At 41.1% G+C, this 22,355-nt stretch overlaps 1 protein-coding gene across 4 annotated transcripts in view; it reads right to left on the bottom strand.

The window, feature by feature from the left end:
- The window catches only part of APP (amyloid beta precursor protein), a 294,805-nt gene that overhangs the window by 63,401 nt on the left and 209,049 nt on the right, over window positions 1-22,355 (bottom strand). For all 4 annotated transcript variants that reach the window (XM_048868071.2, XM_048868062.2, XM_048868089.2 and 1 more), the window contains 2 exons: window positions 11,507-11,581; window positions 10,056-10,214 (listed from right to left, as the gene is read on the bottom strand). In XM_048868071.2, coding sequence (XP_048724028.1) covers window positions 10,056-10,214; window positions 11,507-11,581 — 234 coding nt within the window. The remainder of the gene's footprint in view (window positions 1-10,055; window positions 10,215-11,506; window positions 11,582-22,355) is intronic.

The raw sequence follows: 22,355 nt of genomic DNA, 5'->3' as shown, positions 1-22,355 counted from the left end.
TTGTTATGTTGGGGCATGGATTACTACGTCGGGAGGGGGAAGAGACCTTCAAATTAAAGCATAAATGAAAATGTTGATATTATCTGATCATTTAAATCTCAAGATCTGAACTCTGATCTCCTCTGCCTAAGACTGCTCTGCTGCCAGACCACTGAGTCAGCCCCGCATGTCTTATATTTAATCTGCAGGGTTGATAATTATTGAAAAAAACACTGGGTACAGTATTTATCAATTGAAAATTCTGCTCCCTATTTTTAAGGATTCTTTTTTCTTTTTATACATTTGTAGCTATACTACTATTACTAAAAAAAACCTGCTGGGGACTATATGCCAAACAGCTAATAAACTGCTTAAGGCAGCTAGCAGGGGTTGTCTGAGCCCTATAGAATAATTTTCATTACAGTCCAGCGAGAATAATTGACAAAACCTTATTTTTTTAATTATCTCATTTAACTTTTATCAGAAAGCGAACTGGATTTTGCAAATTGACTTTCCTCATCCGCATGCTTATATTTATCTTGACTGGCCCTTTCAGCTACTCTTCTTAATCCAGTAACAAGAATGTTAAATTACCTCCTAAGAAGCAGCATCCCGAATTCCTCAACATTTTGAACACATCTTATTTCATTAAGAATATTGTATAATTCTGATTTCAGAACACTGGACAATCCTGATTGGTTGGCACAGAGACTTTCTTACAAGCAAGGACATGCTCACATTTTCTATATGTTAAGAAGAAAAGTGTGCGTGTGTGCAGACTCAAACAAACTGAGGTTATCTATGTAATAAATTGTAGAGTGGTACGATAACTTGTGCTCATCAAGCACTCTTGACTATTTCACCTACATCCTACTCAGTAGCCCATCTTCTACCTTGAACTTTTCAGCAGATTCAAACACCTGCCCTTTTAGAAACAAACAAAACTTAGTCCCCTTCTGTGTATTCCGTATGGTACAGTCTAATTACATGATCACATATTATTTCTCCAATATTATAGAATATATACTGCATTATTTTCTACAATCATATTTATAATCTTTTATACTTAAATTAATTGCCAGAGTGGCCTAGTCTGTACTTTTATGGACAAGTTTTCTCTCTGATAAGTTCTAAGTCTAAGATAAGTTCTTTTTTTAACTCATTCTGTTAGCACCCAAATACTATATATTTTTCCACCAACTCAGCAGCACTGTCTTTCTTGGTCCAATTCAGATGATGAGACAGTTAACTACAATGTAATTCAGCTACAAAATTTACCACAGGCCAGTCAATTTTAACTGTTAGCCTTATTATTGCAGACTTAGCTGTGTAATGATGGTTATCTGTAGTTTTCATAGCTGGTTTGTAAAGGTCTTCCATTCAGTTCATCCTACATACACATTATTACAAGATAGTGCATTTGTGCCTAAGGTTGTAGGAAAAAGTGTCTATATTCTGTTATTTGGGAAACAGTCTTTTTACATACTGTGAAAATGTGTACAAAGGACAGAGTTAAAGTTGCAAATGTGACTGTGACTGTGTAATTTCCTGACTGAAGTGTGCTTAATCATGCAGTCTTAAAATTTCCAAAACAGTTTGGAAATTGAGAGACACAATGAAAGTCCAGATGAAGCAGGAAACTCTGATGACAAGTTGGCAGACGGCATCTGTTCCTTTCAGTTATAGTAGTATTGATTCTATGCCTTAAGTTGGAGTTGTGGGAGATGTGCTACTGCCAGTGCCATCATTTGGATGAGAGGCAAAATAAAGGTTTCATGACCATAAACAATCCATGAATATTCAGACAACTTTTTCCACTTCCACTTCCAAGAGTGAATTGTTAACTCTAATGTCTTGGACAAATTCCAAACTCAGGTAATTAGAATCCGTCTGTCTAAATCCCTCCTGTAATTTTACTTATTCAAGTTTTTCTTGATATCTTCCTGATGCACAATAGCAGCTGAATTTTCATCCCAGAAATGGCTGCACGTCAACGGTGGGAGAAGTGATCCTTACATCTAAGGCCAAAAAAGCATTTTGAGACCCTTCTTGATGAAACAGCTTTATAAATGAAAGGTACTCTGAGAGAACACTCACCCCCATAAAAGTGAATTCACGGTTATAGGCATTCATTTATGAAATACTTTCATGAAGCAAACAGAAGGCTACAAAGTGTAGCGTAACAGAAGCTGTTCCTATAACATCCTAAATAGAAAAAGTTCTTTATCTCCATTTTAAACTAATCTTCACCATACCAAGCAGGCCTTAGTTTGATTTTACTCTCGTCAGTGTTGACAGCTCCTTGCCATTTGTCCATAAAGGGAATTTTATTAATTTATATCCTGAGGTTTAGTCCCCCCCTTTTTTTTTCCTCATTTATTCCAGCTTTCAGCTTTAGTACCCAAAGGATTCCTCTATACTGGAGACCTGTGGAAATGATTGAACTGGTCGAAGTCTGGTTTTATTTATACCCACCAAGTTAGCACATGAAAACCCTTATATTTTCTTTTCAAGAGGCAATTACAATGAAAAGTGTCCCACTGGTCTCTTTCCTGACCCAGAAACCAGACATTATCAGAAATTTGAGCTCTGATACAACAGTTGCAAGCAGGTGAGAAATATTATACAACCCTTAAACACATTGTCTTCCTATGCTATTGAACCAGCATTTCAATCTCAGTGACTCGTGTGCAACATGTTTTGAAACAACAATTCCACTGTGTTTATCGAAAATGGAAGTTTATCACATTTAGTCTAGATTGATACAAACAAGCTGACTCCCATTTCGCTAGCCCAGAATACTGACCACTGAAAAACAGCACCAACAAAAACCCAACTAAAGCAATTTTGTGTATTTGAAAAACAGCTTCTAGGGAAACTTCCATGCAAAACTCTGAGCAGCCTCACCATTTTGATCAAAAACTTTTCTCACACTTAAAAACCAAGAGGCATGACCAACAATTACTTCTTTTTATTAGCCTATAAGGATGATTAACTTGCTGGATTTTATCAGGTGACTATAAAGTTAATGGGACTGGTCTGGTGCAGAAAAAGCAGATTATCATGGGAGTGTTCAAGAAAGACTCTACTGAAGGGTGAGCTACAAATATTTAAAGAGACTTTCATACTGAAATAACGTTTCAAACATAATTAAACCTGGATGCAGTTTCCTTTCACATGGTTTTAATGAGGTCTCCATCTGCAACTTTTGTTTACAAAAAAAAAATTGTTATTTAAGCTACACATGGGCAAAATGCCACAATTTATATCCAATCTTCTCAGCTTTACACCTCCCTTGACTTTCGGAGAGAAGGATAAAATGGGACCAAGATTTGGACCAACTGTGGTTTTGCTTTTCGGAATCTTAACTCACTATGTTTTACAAAATTAAAAACACCTGCAAATTTTGCTCTTACTTGAAATTGAGATGGAGCAAAGCCAGAAACATTTATTAGAAAGAACTTTCCCTCTGAAATCTGGGTTTTAGATAAAATGGGACCTGGCAAAGTTATTTAAAACCTACCACATGGCTCCATTTTGTTTCATCAGTAGTTTGCTCCTAGAAAACCCATCTTCTCCTGCTGGCAAACCGAGGATTATGACTACACTATGTGACCAAGCAAACCATCTAGGACGCAAGGGAGTCTGTTTTTATTCACACAAAAGCATTTTCAAAGTTTGACCCAGTTTAAAAGAAAAGCTGAAACCTACTCCTCCTGGCACAAATCCCATAATGGGGCTTTGTGCAAAAAACTCCACATCTGTGGGGTTAGGTGGGTGGGTCTATGGGCTGGAACAATGGCTGCTGCCCCTCTTTCCTGACTCCAGGCATTTTGATCACTGGATCAGTGCAACTGCAGATACAAAAGACCCTCCCCCTTTGGTCTACTCCCACAGCAGTCTAATTGGGTTCAGCAAAGACCTGCAGTGCTCAGGGAGAGGCCTCTTCACATGCCCTTCTCTCCCACTGAGATGGCCAAAACTCTATCCCATCGTGCAGAGAGCACTACCACCTTCTTCAAGTGAGCTGTGTTGCCCTAAAAGCACAAACTATAGTCTTCTTAAAGCAACTGAACAAAAACAACATGGCAGCTGAAACTCAGATAGACATTCAGGGCCTTATCCCATGGCCCATGATTTACACTTGTGCCAAGAGTTTCCAAATCAGAGCGGTAGCATTTTACACCCTCTGTGCAAAGTGTACAAGCCAGTGGGAAAATGAGCCTCAGAACTTTTTCCTTACATTTTCTCTCTTTTACCCTGTGAACTTGAGGGGAAAAACAAGTTTTTACATAGGAAGCCAAAGGTAACCATTAAGATCAAATGGAAAAGTGAGGGAGAGGGTGGGGGGGGGAAGGAGGGGAAGCCTATTAAACTCGATGTACGTGTGAAAAATAAAACGAACAAATATTTGAGCTAACCTACTCAGAGAGAATTATGACTATGTATTCCCCTGGTTTTTTTTATTTGCAAAATGAAGAACAAAATGACTGATTATCTAAGCTGTAGTTACATATTAACACCACCTGACATCAATCCTCCTTTCTGTAGTAATACCACTGAGCAGTGCAAACCAGTGCAACATTTTGAGGTTGGAGACTGAACAGCTGCATTCCATTTCCAAAGGCAACAAAGTACAGAACAGCTCGGCTGCACAAAGAATCTGAGACAAGGATCAGCTCTGAGGTTTTGGACAGCTTGCATGATGTTGCTTTCAATTGCACTATCTTGCTCAATTTTCTGCTTAGTTTTGTTCTTAAATAAGCCTTGAGCTACGTGACTCCATTTTGTACTTTCTCTGTTTTCCTGAATGCTGGGTCACCATGCAGAACATCTATGTAGCTGGGATTGTACTGTGGTATACAATTACTTCAAAAATATTGCAGTTATACCAATCTGTCCTGCACAAAATAAAACCATTACTGAATTCCAGTTCCTCAGCACTGATGTGCAAGATGCCAAAACCAGCTAGGGTGCCCTTGGCCAAGGAAGACGATAGCATAGAACGTGAGTGTCTGGATGTATACACGTGTGCACATAAAACTGTACTGTGCTTGTCTGACAGCATCCAAACTGTTCTCTCCTGTTTTATAATCTCTTTACTTCCTTCTTCCCATTTTTTGTTTTAATTTTAACCTTCTGCCCCCACACCCCGGTCCGGGTGTTGTCACTCTTTTCCCTATTCAGCCTTGTGCTGGGAATGTCTAATGCAGGGGTGGGCAAATTTTTTGGCTTGAGGGCCACATCGACATTGAGAAACGGTATGGAGGGCCAGGTAGGGAAGGCTGTGCCTCCCCAAATAGCCTGGCTCCTGCCCCCTCCCACTTCCTTCCCCCCTCAGAACCTGCGACTCATCCAACCTCCCCCGCTCCTTGTCCCCTGACAGCCCCCTTCCGGGATCCCCACCTCCTCTCCAACGCCCCCTGTCTCCTGACTGCCCCGCCCTCCGACAGGCCCCCTGGGATTCCCACGCCTATCCAACCCCCCCGTTCCCGTCCCCCGACCGAACCCCAGAACCTCTGCCCCATGCAACGACCCTCTGCTCCCTGTCCCCTCACTCCCCCGACCACTATCCACACCCCCGCAGAGGGGGGACAGCAGAGGAGGGGCTGAGGGCTCAGGGGCCGGGCAGGAGGGCCTCGCGGGCCACATCTGTAGTTTGCCCACCTCCGGTCTAATGCCTTGCTAGGTGTTTATCTGTAGTATCACAGCACCCCACCATTTATTAATGGCATTGCTGTGAGGTATGAGAGTAGCATTATCCTAATTTTTCATAAGGGGGACTGAGACACAGCAAGATTGACTTTCCCAGGTTCACTAAGAAGACTGGGGAGAGCCAGGAGCTGAACCCAGATCTGCTGAGTCCCAGTTCACTGCCCCTCCTCACTACATTATCTTCTCTTTGAAAGTCTTTTTGCAGCAGCAAATGTATTTATATTATATAAAAGCAATATCGACAACGTGTATTGCTTGTGACCCTCATCTATCTGAGAAAGACGTTGCACAGGCCTAAAGAAAATTACCCTGCAAACAAAAAGCTCAAAACAGCTTTATCACAAACCGGAACTTGCTTCTCTCTCTCTCTGCTGCCAGTATCTTAACAGTAAGCATTCACAAAAAGTTCACACCTTAGCCAGTGCACCAGGGATTCACATTCTTCTGTGGAGGAACTGCAATGAAACACAGCCATTTGTTTTCCAATTTAAACACAAATGCTCTCTCATACCTTCCCTCAGAGAATCTGGCTACCTCACTTGGCAAACTAAGTTATTAAGCTGCTGGAAATGTTTACTCTATTTCTGTAGTGAGTATATTAACAAAATAGCACAGTGCTTGACTTATCATTGGAAAGCGTTATTGGAGGGGAATTCCCTCTCGGCAAAGATTGTTTAGCAGTAAACAAAGAAGGTTTGATTTCCTCAGGCCCAAACTCCTTTCAGTTTGCTAGTGACAAAGGCCTCAGGGAGTGCAAGAGGACTGATATTTGGATTCTGATGGTATTGCTGTTCATGAATCAGAAGATCATCCGAACACTCACATGGCCAAATTCATCTGACAGATTGTTCACACATAACTAACTATCCTTCAGCTCTCAGCCACTGTCCAACAAAACAAAACAAAACAAAACAGACCCTGCTACTGCAGTCATCATTTGTTTGCTGCACTTTGTGAACCATACATCTCAGCTGATATTGGCAACTGACTGTAACGAAAATGAGGGGGAAAAAATGGTGGAGGCAAGTATAGCACCATTAACAAAACTGGCAGGTGAACTATTAAAAACCTCAGAGCTGCTGTTCATCCCTCACAGCCTCCATTTGATCATGATGAGGCTCTGTATGGTAACATCTCCAGGAGGCAACAGCTTTGTGTTGCAGGGCTGACTCTCTTTAAACACATCCATTTTTGTACTGTGGGATTTTTGCTGTAACTAGTTCAGGGACAACTTTAAGATACCATTAAATCCCCATTTACGTGATGTGTAAATCCACATTACTCAGCACAACAGTCCAAAGGATGACACAGGTTGTCAGTCCCAATAGTTGTTTTTTTTTTTTTAAGTAGGAAAAGATTTAGCTCTTTTTGACATGGAGCTGACCCCATATCTGCACATTAGTTACTTTGCTCCAAAAACCTAGACTAAAATATTTACTCCTTTGTACTCCTTTCACTGGAGCTCTCCAATACTTTAGAAGTTTATTTATTCCTCACAATCCTCTTGTAAGGCAGATATGCTATCCACGTTTTACTGAGAGGAAAACTTAAACTCAGTGATGTTAAGTGATCTGCCCAAGGCCATGCAGTAAATCAACAGAAAAGCTATGATTAGATTTATCTCAAGCACTACCCCCACGTAACTTTTAGCTGTGAGCTACTGACCACACTGTCCCAAAGGAAACTGTGTGTTGATCTATAAATTGCTAACCTACCCACTAATTAAGGGCTGGAGACCAGGCTTTTCACTATCCTTATGATACGAGTCAGAGGCCACAACATGTCGCATCTTACTCTTAATATATGGTTGCACAACACCCTGCACCATCCACTACCACACCACAGACTGCATGTCTTTTCATCCTGTCAAAATTAATCAGAGATCCCATGCTCCAAAACATATACCAGGAATCACACTTTTCCACATTCACCCCAAATATACAGGATATACATTACAAGCCTTTATAAGAAAGGCCTGAGATTCCTCTTTTAATTGATACAGGGTAAAAAGGTGTGCTCAAGTTGTAGGAGCCTACAAAAGACTTCACCATCATCATTTATATATGTAACTGGGAAGATTTCAGTTTCCTTTAAGTGCCAGGTAACAGGGTTCTACAACTGTATCTGTGGGATAAACAAGCGTACCAGGATTTTGGAATAGAGGGGCTGAGTTAAAGCTGATGATGAAATATTAACTGGTTAATTAAAAACAAAACCAACCAACCAAAAAAACCCAAACCCTAGCATCTTCAAATTCTGTGATTTTGAGATTTGTGTTTTCACCTGTAACCCAGTATTCCTCATTTTAAAAATATTTATTGTTATAACTACAATGCTGTTGCACATTAATCATCTATCTGAAAGACTTGTTTGCAGCAATTTTTGTTTTCTGCCTTGTGTTGTACAATGCACAATCTTGGAACGTGGAAGCCCAGCTTTTAAGTCTTTCCTACCACTGTGGTTAAGTAGTGACAGTCTCTCACACAATCCAGCTGACAAGCAGTTTTCTGTCCAAAGGGGAATTTTCCCCCGCAAAGTGGATTTTTTTCCATAAAGGAAACCATCCTACTCAAGTGACATCAGGGAGAGGTTCTCTGACATAGTCTATTCTGACAAATAAGAGAGGTTAAACCTCTTACTTAAGCCCAACTCCTGGTCATCACCACCAACATTCTAGCACATCAGAGAATTGTTTAGACGACTTTTAACCATAAGAATGTGTGGTGGCGGAGGAATGTTTGTTTCAAAATCTCAGTAGCCATATATTTCCGACTGTCTTTTTTTTCTGCTCTGGCAGATTAATGAATGCTTTGGATGCATTTCCAAATTTATCACTTGCATCACTTTCCAAAAAGTGGAAAGTTGCTGAATCTGTCTCTTCTAACTCTACATAACTTGTACAATTGACTTAAAATCTTGTCAGTGCCCTAAGGGTTTTTCCATCTAGTGTCAGTAAAATATAAAATGACTGACTGTTTTCCACAAACTCTGAGTGGGCTCATTTTTCTCTGGGAAATACAGACTGTGACAAAGTTCCTCCTCTACCTTGGTGGGTCCTGCGCTTATTGGCGGATTTTGCTCGCCTCAGAGATTCACAGTAGCCCTCAGTTTGGCCACTTTCGTGGCTCAAATCTGCCATTCCCTCAGATAACCTTATCCCTGGCCAGCATGGGGAAAAGGAAGAAGAACAATCCCCACAGTCTCTGCTGGTCCACCTAGTGGGTCGGAGGGGACAGGCCAGGGACCTTCCCCTCTGGTGGGACAGTCCAAGTCAACTCCTCCTGTATCCAACAGGGAGTTGGGGGGATGGGGGGAACCCGGGCCCGCCCTCTACTCCGGGTTCCAGCCCAGGGCCCTGTGGATCACAGCTGTCTATAGTGTTTTGTGTAACACCTGTGTGACAGCTACAACTCCCTGCGCTACTTCCCCATGGCCTCCTCCCAACACCTTCTGTATCCTCACCACAGGACCTTCCTCCTGATGCCAGATAGCATTTGTACTCCTCAGTCCTCCAGCAGCATGCCCTCTCACTCTCAGCTCCTTGCACACACCTCACTAACTGGAGTGAGAGCCTTTTTAAACTAGGTGTCCTGATTAGCCTTAATTAATTCTAGTAGCTTCCCAATTGGCTACAGGTGTCCTAATTAGCCTGCCTGCCTTAATTAGTTCTAGAAAGTTCTTGAGTGTTCTGGAATAATCCCTGTTATTTTACCCAGGGAAAAGGGACCTGCTTAACCTGGAACGAATGTATCTACCTTCGAGCCCTCTTTTGTACCCATCTGGCCTGACCCGGTCACAAGACCTACAATTTTTGGACTACATTTAGTCATTACAAATATGGATTAATTAAAAATTCCATCCAATCCACATCTTGAAACTGGTGTTTATATCACAATTAACAACAACAATATTTAGCACATCTACTATATTTAAGATTCTGTTCTGGAGCTGAAGTCAATGCCCAACAATCCTCTCACAAACTAGCTCTGTCCCCCAGCATCCCAATATTTAAGCACACAAAAATCACAAAACTTTGAGATGGAAAAGACATCTTACGTCTTACTGTTTGCACACCACACTGTAGCACTTAACTATTACTTTGTTGGGATTTGTGGGTGCTTTCAACTTCTGAAGCTCAGGTCACTTTTAGTATCAGGTGCCTAAATGCAGATTAAGGAGCATAACTTTAGGGATCCAGGTTTGCAAATTCTGGGCAACATCCTTAGTGAATCTCTCATGAAGGAAAAGAAAATGTTATTCTGTGCCTTTACAGAGGGGAATTGTACTTTGGTGCGTTCCTCTCTCTAGGATATCTAATGTGATTTCTACATAGCAGGTGAAGTCTGTGGCATACTGCTTACTCTGGGAGGGATGGCTTGCAGAGCTGTGATATAGTTCTCCAGAGCAATGCGGCGACGGTCATTCAGCATGGCTTCCACTCTGGCCATGTGAGTCTCCACTAGCTGCTGTCTCTCATTCGCTGCTTCTTGTTCCAGTGATTCCACTTTCTCCTGGAAATGCTGCATGTTTAAAGAACAATAGTAGAATAATGGTTAAAGAGCTCGGCAGAGCAAGGATAAGTACCTTTTGCACAGAGCATTAAAATCCTTCTCCACAAATGATGGAAGTGACCTGCCTTTTACTACAGCCAAGTGTGTTGATCCGTACAATTTCTGAACCCTCCCCACACTGGCTTAAAATGGGAGCTTAGGTGCTCACCATGTCTGATCATCTGGCCATATTAACCAATCAAATATTTTTGCCTATTTCAGCATGACAACACATGAATCCTTCATGTGAGTCTTAGGATCCTGTTCAAGGTGGTAAGATTCAGTGCAGGAAGCATTTGATTTTAGTAGGCACCTTGCCCTCGGAGATTCTCAGGCTCTTCTGACTATCCTGAACATATATATGGGGGAAAAATAATTCCCCCTTCAACAGAATGAGACATCAGAAATTTACTTAACATTGGTCACTTAGAAAACAAAAAATGACCACGAGCTGGAAAAAGTCTGAATGGACAAAAGACACTGAGCAAGACTGCAGGATTTAATAAGTAATACTCTGGTTCTTGATTTGTATCTGTCTTGTGATGCTGCACTGAAACCAACCTGGAAGTATATGAATGCCTACCACATTAATTCAAATGGCCCCAGTGGACCCAAAGGAGTCTCTGGCTCTTTGGATTATAGGCAGCTCTACTTGGGCTAGGTTTTTGTGTGTGGTTGGTGTGCTATCTGGAGAGGTGTGGAGGGGGAATGCTTTCCTTTCATTCTATTAGCATATTCAGATAAATTTGGTGAACCCTCTGCCCTGATGCAGGCCCTCCAAACATTTCCAATATTTCAGAAAGAAAAATAGATAATTTCCAGTTTGGTTGAAGGTTTGTTTTGAGTGAGGTTGGTTCCTATTCCAACCTCCCAAAACCTATTTGCCCATTTCTACATGGAACCAAGATACACAGTATCAAAAGTTTATACTGTTACAATTCTGGTGTAACTACTCACTACATCTGGGATGGTCAAAGTGGCCTAAGGGAATGGGGTTCCTAACTCCTTTTGAAGATCTATCCTACTCTCATTGAAAACCTTCCCCTACACTGGTAACACTGTACATTGTGAGTCTCTCCACTGCAATTCAATTGCTAACTATAAAAGCACAGACTGATATCTGACAGCTAAAAGTGCAACAGTAAAAGCAGAAAATAATAATTCCCCAACACAAATATGCTTCCAAATTATACCACAATTAGTGTGGTTCATATTTTATTTGCAACCCCAATTGGTCTGCTTGTAATTGTGTTTTTCTTTACCTGGATAACAGCCTTCTTATCAGCCTTTGGCAAGTTCTTTGCTTGGCGTTCCGCTTCTTCCCATTCCCTCATGACCTACACAGCAACAAAACATGGAGCATAACTTTTGAGTTTTCCTCTCATGGTTTGGGATTTAGCAACAGTCAAATAACATAGTGCAGATAATCATCTCTTCTGCTCCCCTTATAAAGAATAGTTGCAACATTTAACAGAGTCTTGTTGCCAATTTAAAAACAAGACATGGATCACCCTGTCTGAACATCATCCAAGTTCTCTTAACTTGAGGTTGCTAGAAGTGAAGCAGTGCATTAACTGTAGATGTTTAACAGACCCTCCAGCATCAGCAGAGGAAGTAGAGTTACTAGATGGGTTAACATACTGACCTTCTCATCTCAGAGAAAAATAAGACGTTTAAATCGATTTTATGTCCTCAGTTAAAATGAACCAATTTCAACTGATTCTAAAAGGCATTCATTCACATCACAAACTTTTCTAGTTTTTGATGGAGTACATCAGCTGGCTTTTGATCAGAACAGGTCAAGATTATGTGCAATTTCTGCTAGTCTGTTCTGTATGCATGCTGAACACAAAGAACTGAGCTTACTTATGTCCCAAGTACAATACTGGCAGAAGAACAATATAGGAAAACTTGCAGTAGGCCTATTTTGAACAATCTGAAAGGTCACCTGCCATGGGGAATTAAAAGTAATACTCTCTTGCAAAGGGGGGTAACTGCTGTTTCCTTCTCTGTGTGTTCTATACGTGCCATTTAAAATCACTGTAAATTGTTATCAAAAACTTGATCTTGCTCATGAATGTCCCCATTTTCATTCCTAGGCAGCAATCTTGGAAGACAGCACTTTCTGTGCATTAGTAGAACTTCTTCCACTGAACACTGCATGTGCAAACAACAGTGACCTCTGTCTGCACTACTGTAAATAAATAAATAAATACATACATAAATAACCTCCCAAACAAACCAATTTCCTGGATCCAGAGAGAGAATTACTGTTGTTAGAGTCACCATTCTGAACCATTGGGAGTGGACAAAGGTATTTAAAGTCCTGAGGTCCAGGATGGATCTCCATCCCCCGCTTTTCTTCAGGATGAGGAAGTACCAAGAATAGAACCCCTTCCGTGATGAAGTCCGGTGGGACAAGTTTGATTGCCCCCAGAGCATTTGGGAGAGGGAGGGACTGTATTTCCTGCCTTAAGAAGTCTTTGAGAGAGGTGTCCCTGAGGAGGAACAGGGCAGGAGGGTGGTAAGGAGCTGAACTGGAGAAATCACCTCCAGGATCCATCCACCCGAGCTGATAGGATCCCAGGAAGGTAGGAAATGGGACAGATAATCGCCCTAATGGTGGGAGGGCATAGGTGCTATGTAGGATCAGGAATGGCAAATAGTTCGTGACCCTCAACCACTGGTCAAAACAGGCATTTTGAAGATGACGCTGGCTGGGAGGTTGCTGAGGAGGACGACCATTTCTTAGGGTATCTGGGCTTCTTCCTGGACAGTTCAGCTAGTGTTGTGGGTGAGATTGTTGAGCCATCTGTGACCTGCTGTATTTTCTTTTTGTTGCAAGAGCATTGATATTCAAGTGTAAAAGTTAAAGTTCTAGAACTGTTAAAATACAAACAGTTAACATTGCATGTCAAAATATACAAAGTAAATATGCTCATAACAAACTAATAAGTTCTCAGGCAGCATTTTTCTTACTTTGTCTATCTGTAAATTTAGATTATTATCAATAAAAATATTTTTTCGTGGGTTTGTATTGTGGTGAAATTGACGTTAACTGAGATTTACTGTTAAAAAGTTAATCCTTCCAAACCTAACCATAATGGTGGAACAAGGAGAGGCATAGAGACCATCAAACCATTGGTCTGTGAATCGAACAGCGTGGTGTATTTAGAAATGCACCTATTAGTGTACAGGGTGGTACAATGCATTAAGTGCACATTAAGCACTCGTCTCTTTAGGTCATGATTTTGGTGGCCTTAAAAACTTGCCCAGACCATACAGGCAGTTTCTGTTTAGAAGACTGAATTATCATGAATGTTGCAAGTTATGAGAGAACATGGAAACTACAGCATTAATTCAAGTCACTGTGCCTTTCTAAAACACCATGGTACATGTTAAGTCTTGAGCATCAGCCTACATTAGCAACTCTGTATGATCTATTTTTTCCCTTTTGTGGCTTTAAATCAGACCTTTAACCTCTCTTTAATACTCCTTTTCACTCTGAATTTGCAGTTAGAAGTTTTTGAAAACAACATTTCTTTGCCAAACAATTGATCTTTGTCCTCAAAACTAACGTTGAAATTTAATGTCAAAGCCATTTTGCTAATCCATATGATGAAAACAAGCATTGTAGGCAATGTGATAAGGACATATTTGGCTAGACCAGGTTTCACAGCCTGTTATCATTTCCCTAAACCCTTCAGGGTACAGGAAGTGGGATTATAAAGTGACAGCTCACACAGCCGGGTTGAGGAGATGATAATTCTGGGATCCGGAGTTCAACTCTGGTGCAGTGAGAATGAATGGCTTGTGAAAAAGTAGAATAGCATGATTATCTTTAGAAACAACATTCACTGTAGTATTTGCACAAGCAGTATTTTAAGGGTTGGATTTTTGCAATCAGTCAAATTTAAAGTGCTCAAAGCCTCTATTTATACTAGTTGATCAGAAAAACTCATCTTTTTTTTGCCAGCAGCCATCCATATGCATCAACTCCACAACCCAAAGAAAACTTCTATTTTTTTTAGGTCATAGGTTTAGAGAAATTATGAGACTCCAACAAAAAATTGTTATCATCTGTGTGAGAACAAACAACTGCAACAAGACAAATCATTCTGAAGACATACATTTGCAGAAGAAGGCTGCCTCAGGACCATGAAGTTGTCTCGTATGTGCTTATAAAGATATTCTCCTTCATGGTAAGAACAAAGCTAACAAGGCCATACAGATTTATGGCACTTCAAAGACTTGGCTGTTTCATGCCGGGAAAATGACATCATCTAGGTTGAGATTTAAGATGCAAGGCATTTCAAAGTCAAACAGTCAGAGTTCAGGACACACTACATGCTATACTTTTTGGGGGGATAGGAGGGCAAGAGCGATACAAGGGGAAAAGGGAAGAGGGAGTAACAAAAATGTTATTTATTATTAAGACAAATGCTAATCACCCAAATCCCATTATACTTTGACCAGAGGAATTTATTCGGGCTATATTTTCTAGTGCATGGTAGTTCTACCTATACAGAGAGTATATATATGCTAATTTGTGTAAAATCAATCATGCTAGTACAGGTACCTATCTCGGGAAAAGGTTTTATTCAGAATGCCAAAATCATGACACCAACGTAAGTATCTGTCGAGGGCTTTCTTCCTAAACTCTGAGGTTCTGGCTTTCCCTGGTACAACTACGGGGGTAACCTCAACAATCCCCAAAGAACTGTGGCTCAGTAGGTAAGGAAGCACTGCTACTACTGAAAAAACATTAACCAGGCTTGGAGTTGAAAATGATTCCTCACATGGAGCAGGATCACACAGACTCTGGGTGAGAGGAGACAGTGCGTCCTATGGGCTATGGTGGGGAGAATCATAGAATCTTAGGACTGGAAAGGACCTCGAGAGGTCATTAGTCCAGTCCCCTGCACTCATGGCAGGACTAAATATTATCTAGACCAGTGGGTCTCAAAGCCGGTCCGCTGCTTGTTCAGGGAAAGCCCCTGGCAGGCTGGACCAGTTTGTTTACCTGCCACGCCTGCAGGTTCGGCCGATTGCGGCTCCCACCGGCCACGGTTCGCAGCTCCAGGCCAATGGGGGCTGCGGGAAGGGCAGCCAGCACGTCCCTTGGCCCGCGCCACTTCCCGCAGCCCCCATTCGTCTGGAGTGGCGAACCGCAGCCAGTGGGAGCCGCAATCGGCCGAACCTGCGGACGCGGCAGGTAAACACACCGGTCCGGCCCGCCAGGGGCTTTCCCTGAACAAGCAGCGGACTGGCTTTGAGAACTACTGATCTAGACCATCCTTACAGGTGTTCATCTAATCTGTTCATCTAATGATGGAGATTCCACAACCTCCCTAGGGAATTTATTTGAGAGCTTAGCCACCCTGACAGTTAGGAAGTTTTTTCCTAATGACCAACCTAAACCTCCCTTGCTACAATTTAAGCCCATTGCTTCTTGTCCTATCCTCACAGGTTAATGAGAAATTTTTTTCTCCCTCTTCCTTGTAACAACCTTTTATGTACTTGAAAACTGATACGTCCCCTCTCAGTCTCCTCTTCTCCATATTAAAACCCAATTTTTTCAATCTTTCCCCAGAGGTCATGTTTTCTAGACCCTTTACTTGTTATTGTTGCTCTTCTCTGGACTTTCTCCAATTTGTCCACATCTTTCCTGAAATGTGGTGCCCAGAACTGGCCACAATACTCTAGCTGAGGCCTAATCAGCGTGGAGTAGAGTGGAAGAATTACTTCTCGAGTCTTGCTTACAGCAATCCTGCTAATACATCCCAGAATGATGTTTGCTTTTTTTGCAACAGCGTTACATTGTTGATTCATATTTAGCTTGTGGTCCACTATGACCCCCAGATCCCTTTCCGCAGTACTCCTTCCTAGGCAGTCACTTCCTATTTTGTATGTGTGCAACTGTTTGTTCCTTCCTACATGGAGTACGTTGCATTTGTCCTTATGGAATTTCATCCTGTTCAGTTCAGATCATTTCTCCAGTTTGTCCAGATCATTTTGAATTTTAATCCTATCCTACAAACCACTTGCAAATCCCTCCCAGTTTGGTATTGTCTGCAAACTTTATAAGTGTACTCTCTATGCTGTTATCTAAAATAATTTATGAAGCTATTGAGCAGAACTGGACCGGGGGACCCCTCTTAATTTGCTTTTCCAGCTTGACTGTGAAACACTGGTAACTACTTTCTGGTAACAGCTTTCTGACCAGTTATGCATCTACCTTATAGTAGCTCTATCTAGGTTGTATTTCCCTAGTTCGTTTATGAGAAGGTCATGCGAGACAGTATTAAAGCCTTACTAAAGTCAAGATATACCATGTCTACCGCTTCCCCCCATCCAAACGGTAAGACTTATTACCGTTAGGCACCATTAGGTTGGTCTGACATGATTTGTTCTTAACAAACCCATGCAGTTACTTATCACCTTATTATCTTCTAGGTGATTGCTTAATGATTTGCTCCATTGTCTTTCTGGGTATTGACTTGTCTGTATTTCCCCACGTTGTCCTTACTTCTCTTTTTATCGATTGGCATTAGAAAGCCACAAATGCCACTGTGAATGTGTGGGGGTCCCCATAGTGCATCATATTCTGACAGCGGCACCAGAGTCGACCCACCGCGTGTGGGGAAGACAAAAAAAGTCAGGCTGGGAACCATATTTGCTGACCTACCTACCCCATAGCTGGCACTGATGGGTGCTCCAGTGTGGTGCTGAACTGCAGCAGAAGCTGGGTTTGCACACTGGTGGTGGGCAGCAGGGATGGGCCTACCAAGAGGCTGCTCTGAGCCTGGCTGATGAGGGGGACATGGACCATTAATGTCTGGTACAGGGAGTAGCAGAATTGTGTGTCTGAATTGTGTGCTTTATGGGTGTCACCACATGAGACACTGGAGAGTTGATGCCCTCTGAGCCACCATCTCAGGAAGGAAAGCTGTCCTATGCTATATAATATAGATCTAAAAAACCCATAAAAGACCATACCAACATCTTCCCATGACACAAACCCCCCCCCCCCCCCCAGCAATATGAGGGAATTAGCTTCTGAACAGCCTAGAGGCAGAACCATCCTCTGTTGGTATTCTAGAAGTTTAAGTCTCACCTCTCACATATGCAACCCAATTGTTCAAAGTTACACTGTAGGATGAAAAACAGAATTCAGCACTTTGGTTTGGAACTACATTATATTTTCTTTGTTAAATTACACTATTGCTACAGAAATAACTCAAAACCCTAAGAAAGCATTAATATTATCTTGAAGACAGTAGAGTGTTTGTTGTGCCTTCCCAAAAATCTGACTTGCATGGTAAATAGGACTATGCATGGAGATGAAACATTATTTTTAAACTGTTCCGAATCCCAACAAACTATGATACCTAAAAATTCAAGAAGAATAATTTGTAAAGCCTCAATATGCTTGGGGGAAAACAAACAAACATACTGCTCTCCTTTGACTAAAGTACAACAGCTGGTGCCATCAGGGCTATTTACCAACTAGACCTAAATAGATGTTTAAAATACGAGGAAACAGGGAGGTGCCGGTGCACATGTGCATCTGTAACCAGGGGGCACAGAGAAGAGAGAGAAATGGAAAGGGAGAATCCCATCAGGACAAGAAATAAGAACTGGGGCAGCTTGAAATTGATGAAGTTGTATAGACAAAATAGCAAAAATGTTTAAATGTCACATTTGGATGGACTAAACTTTCTTGTCAGCATAGAATCATGGTTTTCTTGATGGTGTTTTTTGGGGTTCTTTTTTGGTTCTTCTGTTGGTAAAAACTAAAATATGCCACCGTACTAATAATTATTTGTATTACAGTAGTGCCTAAATACCCCCAGTTGGCCCTACTGCACTAAGTGCCTTACATACTGTAGTAAGGGACAGTTCGTATCCAGAAGAGTTTATAATCTAAATGACAGAGACAAATGATGGGAGAAAGGAGGTAGCATCTTCCATTTACACATGTGGAATTCAAGAGATTAAAAACCATATTTTAAAAGATATGTAGGTTCCTAATTCACACTAAAACCAACAGGAGTTAGGTGCCTAAATACTTTTAAAAATATGGCTCTAAGTGACTTGTCTGAGATCAAACATAACACCAGTGGCAGACACAGGATTTGACCAAGAATTCCCAAGTCTTAACCATGTTATCATGCTTTTTCATAGGCGAAGATCTGAGGCACAGAGCTGTGTCAAGATATTAAACAATCACAACACAGGCTCCTGATCTGGCTATACAGTACTCCTGTGGGAGTTCCAAAAATGAACCAACTCAGTCACAGAAGGAAACAATTTGAGTCAAAACAAATTTGAAGGTTTTCACCTGGCAGGAAAAGAATTTATGTTTGAGAGTTTCACAGTAAGCGAAGGGAAACCATAGATGGATTTTGTGCAAGAATACCTGACCTATTGCTATCAGTCCCACTTTAGGCAAATGTGGGGTAATAAAGGCATCCAAACCAATCAAAGACTGTCACTATCATTCTATCTGACCTGCTAGGGATAAATTATGAGCAGGAGCAGTTGAGACACAGATGCAAGACTCTGCATGTACTTGGAAATGGGATGAGGGATGGCAAATAGAATGTATTTATCCTGTCATTTTTTTTTAACATTGCAAATCTTAGCCCCTCAGTTCTCACTCTTCGTGGGGAAAAAAGTCAGATGATGAGAAGAGTGGACAAGACAATGGGATACTTGAAGCATAGGTAAAAACTAATTTTTAAGAAGTGTTTTAATATTTCAGTCTCCCTTTAAATAGTTTCCCAGCAGTATGACATTTTATTTCATTTATAAAGTTAGCAAAAATGCTTGCTAACATGTATTTTAACAGAATTTTATTTTAAAGTTTTCTGGAGCTACAATTTCTCTGCTTTTCCTGTTAATCGATGTAATTCCAAGTACTATAGTTATTTTTTAATTGCATACTCTCTCCATAATTCTTTCTGGGAGATTACACATTTGATTAGTTCTCCTATACAAACCTTTCAGCTCTGAAGAAAATATAAACATAGTTTATGAAAACATCATTCTTAAAGGTTAAGTCAAACACAATTAAAACTCAGACCAAGTTTTTGGGATCAGCTTGAAAGCGTGAGCCGAACTGTAAGGAATAATTAAGAAAAATCTCATCTCTTTATACACTGCCTTTTATTTGCAAAGCAACTCTCCTTGGCTATGCAGTAACTTTAAGATACTGCTTGCAGCTGGCCACTTAAAGAATGCTATTATTGATAGATTCTCTTTGTGTGATAGGCTTTAATAAGGATGTATTAAAAAAGGATATATTCTATTATTGCAGCCTAACCAAGAGCTTGTTACTAATGCCACAAAGTCTCCATAGGTCTGAAAATTTCATTCATGCTTGTCGGTTAGTGGGTTTCCATTATGCAGAAGACTAGGCGGTATACAGGAGAATGGGAAAAAGAAGTAAAATCCAATAGGGTAAAGGAGCAGAGAATGCAAGTTACAGAAAAATTACAGTACAATACCTGAACACTATATACAGCGTATCCAACTTGTACCAGGTTAGCTTTCAGGGGTTGCTGTTTTGTCCCTAGTATGTATTGCAAACTTCCTTTGCACTTCTTTTTTAAAAATATTTTTTTCCTCTGTGCTGCTTATGGAAATACCACTGGAAAAGTTTCTATTGGCATTTCCATTACAAATCCTGTTTCTGAAAGAGATATAAGCTCAGCTCCTAATGTTCAGCAGGATGAAATATGATACTTAGAGTCTCAGACTATGTGAGTCTTTTTGGTTAAAGAAAAAAAAATGTGGCTTCATATTTAGTTCAAAGCCTGTATCTTCCTCCTTTGGTTTTAGATGCATTTCATGTCACCTTGGGGCACACACACGCGCAACCCCACTCTTGATTTTAACAAGTACATGGCAAAATGTGTGTATATCTACAGGACTAAACAAGCCTTCAGAGATTTCCTTAGTTGCTAATGTATGATCTTGTACGCACTGGGGCAGCTCCCAATTTAAAGACTACAAACAATTTCGCTCTCTAATGAGCAGCACTGTTTTTTCATAGAAGAAGTTTTGCACATCACCGCAGATAAGCTATATCAAATTATGATCAAATCACAGATATGTGATCCATTTGTAAGTAGCAAAACTTTCTGTCCTGACTCATGTCCTAGGCAGCAGCACCCTTTCACCTTCTGCAGAGTCAGAAAGGAGAGGTTACTTACCTGACAGTAACTTGAGTTCTTCAAGACATTTGGTCCCTAGATGTGCTCCACTGTAGGATGCATGGATGCCAATCAGACCAATCTGATCTCCTTCTTTGAGACGGTAACCGATTTTTTTAGACAAAGGAAATGCAGTAGATCTAATCTATCTGGATGTCAGTAAGACAACTGATACAGTTCCACATGGGAAATTATAAATTAAATTGGAGAAGATGGGGATTAATAGGCGAATTAATGGAAATGGTTGAAGGGGTGACTACAGTAGGTCTTACTGACAGGTGAACTCTCAGGCTGGAGGAAGGTTACTAGTTGAGTTCCTCCGGGATCAGTCTTCAGACCAATCGTATTTAACATTTTTATTACTGACTTTGGCACAAAAAGTGAGTGTTTGCTAATAAAATTTGCAGATGACACAATGTTGGAAGGTATTGCCAATATGGAGGAGAACCGGAATATCATACAAGAAGATCTGGATGACCCTGTAAACTGGAGTATTAGAAATAGAATGAAATTTATTAGTGCAAAGTCATGCATTTAGGGATTAACAAAAATTTTTGCTAAAAACTGGGGATTTATCAGTTGGAAGCGACAGAGGAGGAGAAAGACATGGGTATGTTTGTTGATCACAGGATGACTATGAGCCATCAATGTGATGCAGCCATTAAAAAGGCTAATGCAATCCTAGGATGCATCAGACGAGGTATTTCCAGCAGAGATAGGGAGGTGTTAGTACCATTATACAAAGCACTGGGGAGACCTCATCTGGAATACTGTGTGCAATTCTGGTCTCCCATGTTTAAGAAAGATGAATTCAAACTGGAACAAGTGCAGAGAAGGGCTTCTAGGATGATCCAAGGAATGGAAACCCTACCTTATGAGAGGAGACAAAGAGCTTGGCTTAGCCTAATCAAAAGAGGGCTGAGGGCAGATATGATTGTTCTCTATAAATACATCAGAGGGATAAATACTATGGAGGGGGAGGAGTTATTTAAGTAAACTGCCAATGTGGACACAAGAACAAATGGCTATAAATTGGCCATCAACAAGTTTAGGCTCAAAATTAGACAAAGGTTTCTAACTATCAGAGTGAAGTTCTGGAATAGCCTTCCAAGGGAAGGGATGGGGGCAAAAATCCTAAGTAGCTTCAAGACTGATCTAGATAAGTTTATGGAGGGGATGGTACAATGGCACTAGTTACAATGGCATGTGGCCCATCAGCGACTGCCTGTAGCAAAAATCACCAACATGTGGGGACAGGACATTGGATGGGGGAGTGCTCTGAGTTACTACAGAGCATTCTTTCCCGGATAGCTGTCTGGTGGGTCTTACCTACATGCTTAGGGTCTAACTGATCACCATATTTGGGGTTGGGAAAGAATTTCTCCCCAGGTCGGATTGGCTGTAACTCTGGAGGTTTTTCACTTTCCTTTGCAGCATGGGGCATGGATCATTTGCAAGTTTAAACTAGCGTAAATGGTGAATTCTCTGTAACTTGAAGTCTTTAAACCATGATTTGAGGATTTTAGTAACTCAGCCAGAGGTTAGGGGCTTTATTTCAGGAGTGGGTGGGTGAGGTAGCCTGCAATGTGCAAGAGATCAGACTAGAAGATCACAATGGTCCCTTCTGACCTTAAAATCTATGAGTCTATGTGCTCTTGGCTGCCTTGTGCCTCCAAATTAAGGCATATAGGGAGGCACAGGCCTGACACCACTCAGTTCCTTCTCAATTGTGAAGCGGAGCCCCTACAGCTCAGAGGAAGGAGTGCGGGAGGCAGACTACTGATAAGGACAAAACATCTTGAAGAACTCAAGTTATTGTAAGATAAGTAACTGCTCCTTCTTCTTTGAGCTTATGTCTGTACAGCTGCTCCACTGTAGAAGACTCCGAAGC

The sequence above is a fragment of the Caretta caretta genome, chromosome 1, assembly GCF_965140235.1.
Source record: "Caretta caretta isolate rCarCar2 chromosome 1, rCarCar1.hap1, whole genome shotgun sequence".
NCBI lineage: Eukaryota > Metazoa > Chordata > Testudines > Cheloniidae > Caretta > Caretta caretta.
The sequence above is the reverse complement of the archived record's forward strand: the minus strand, read 5'-3'. Positions and strand labels throughout refer to the sequence as shown.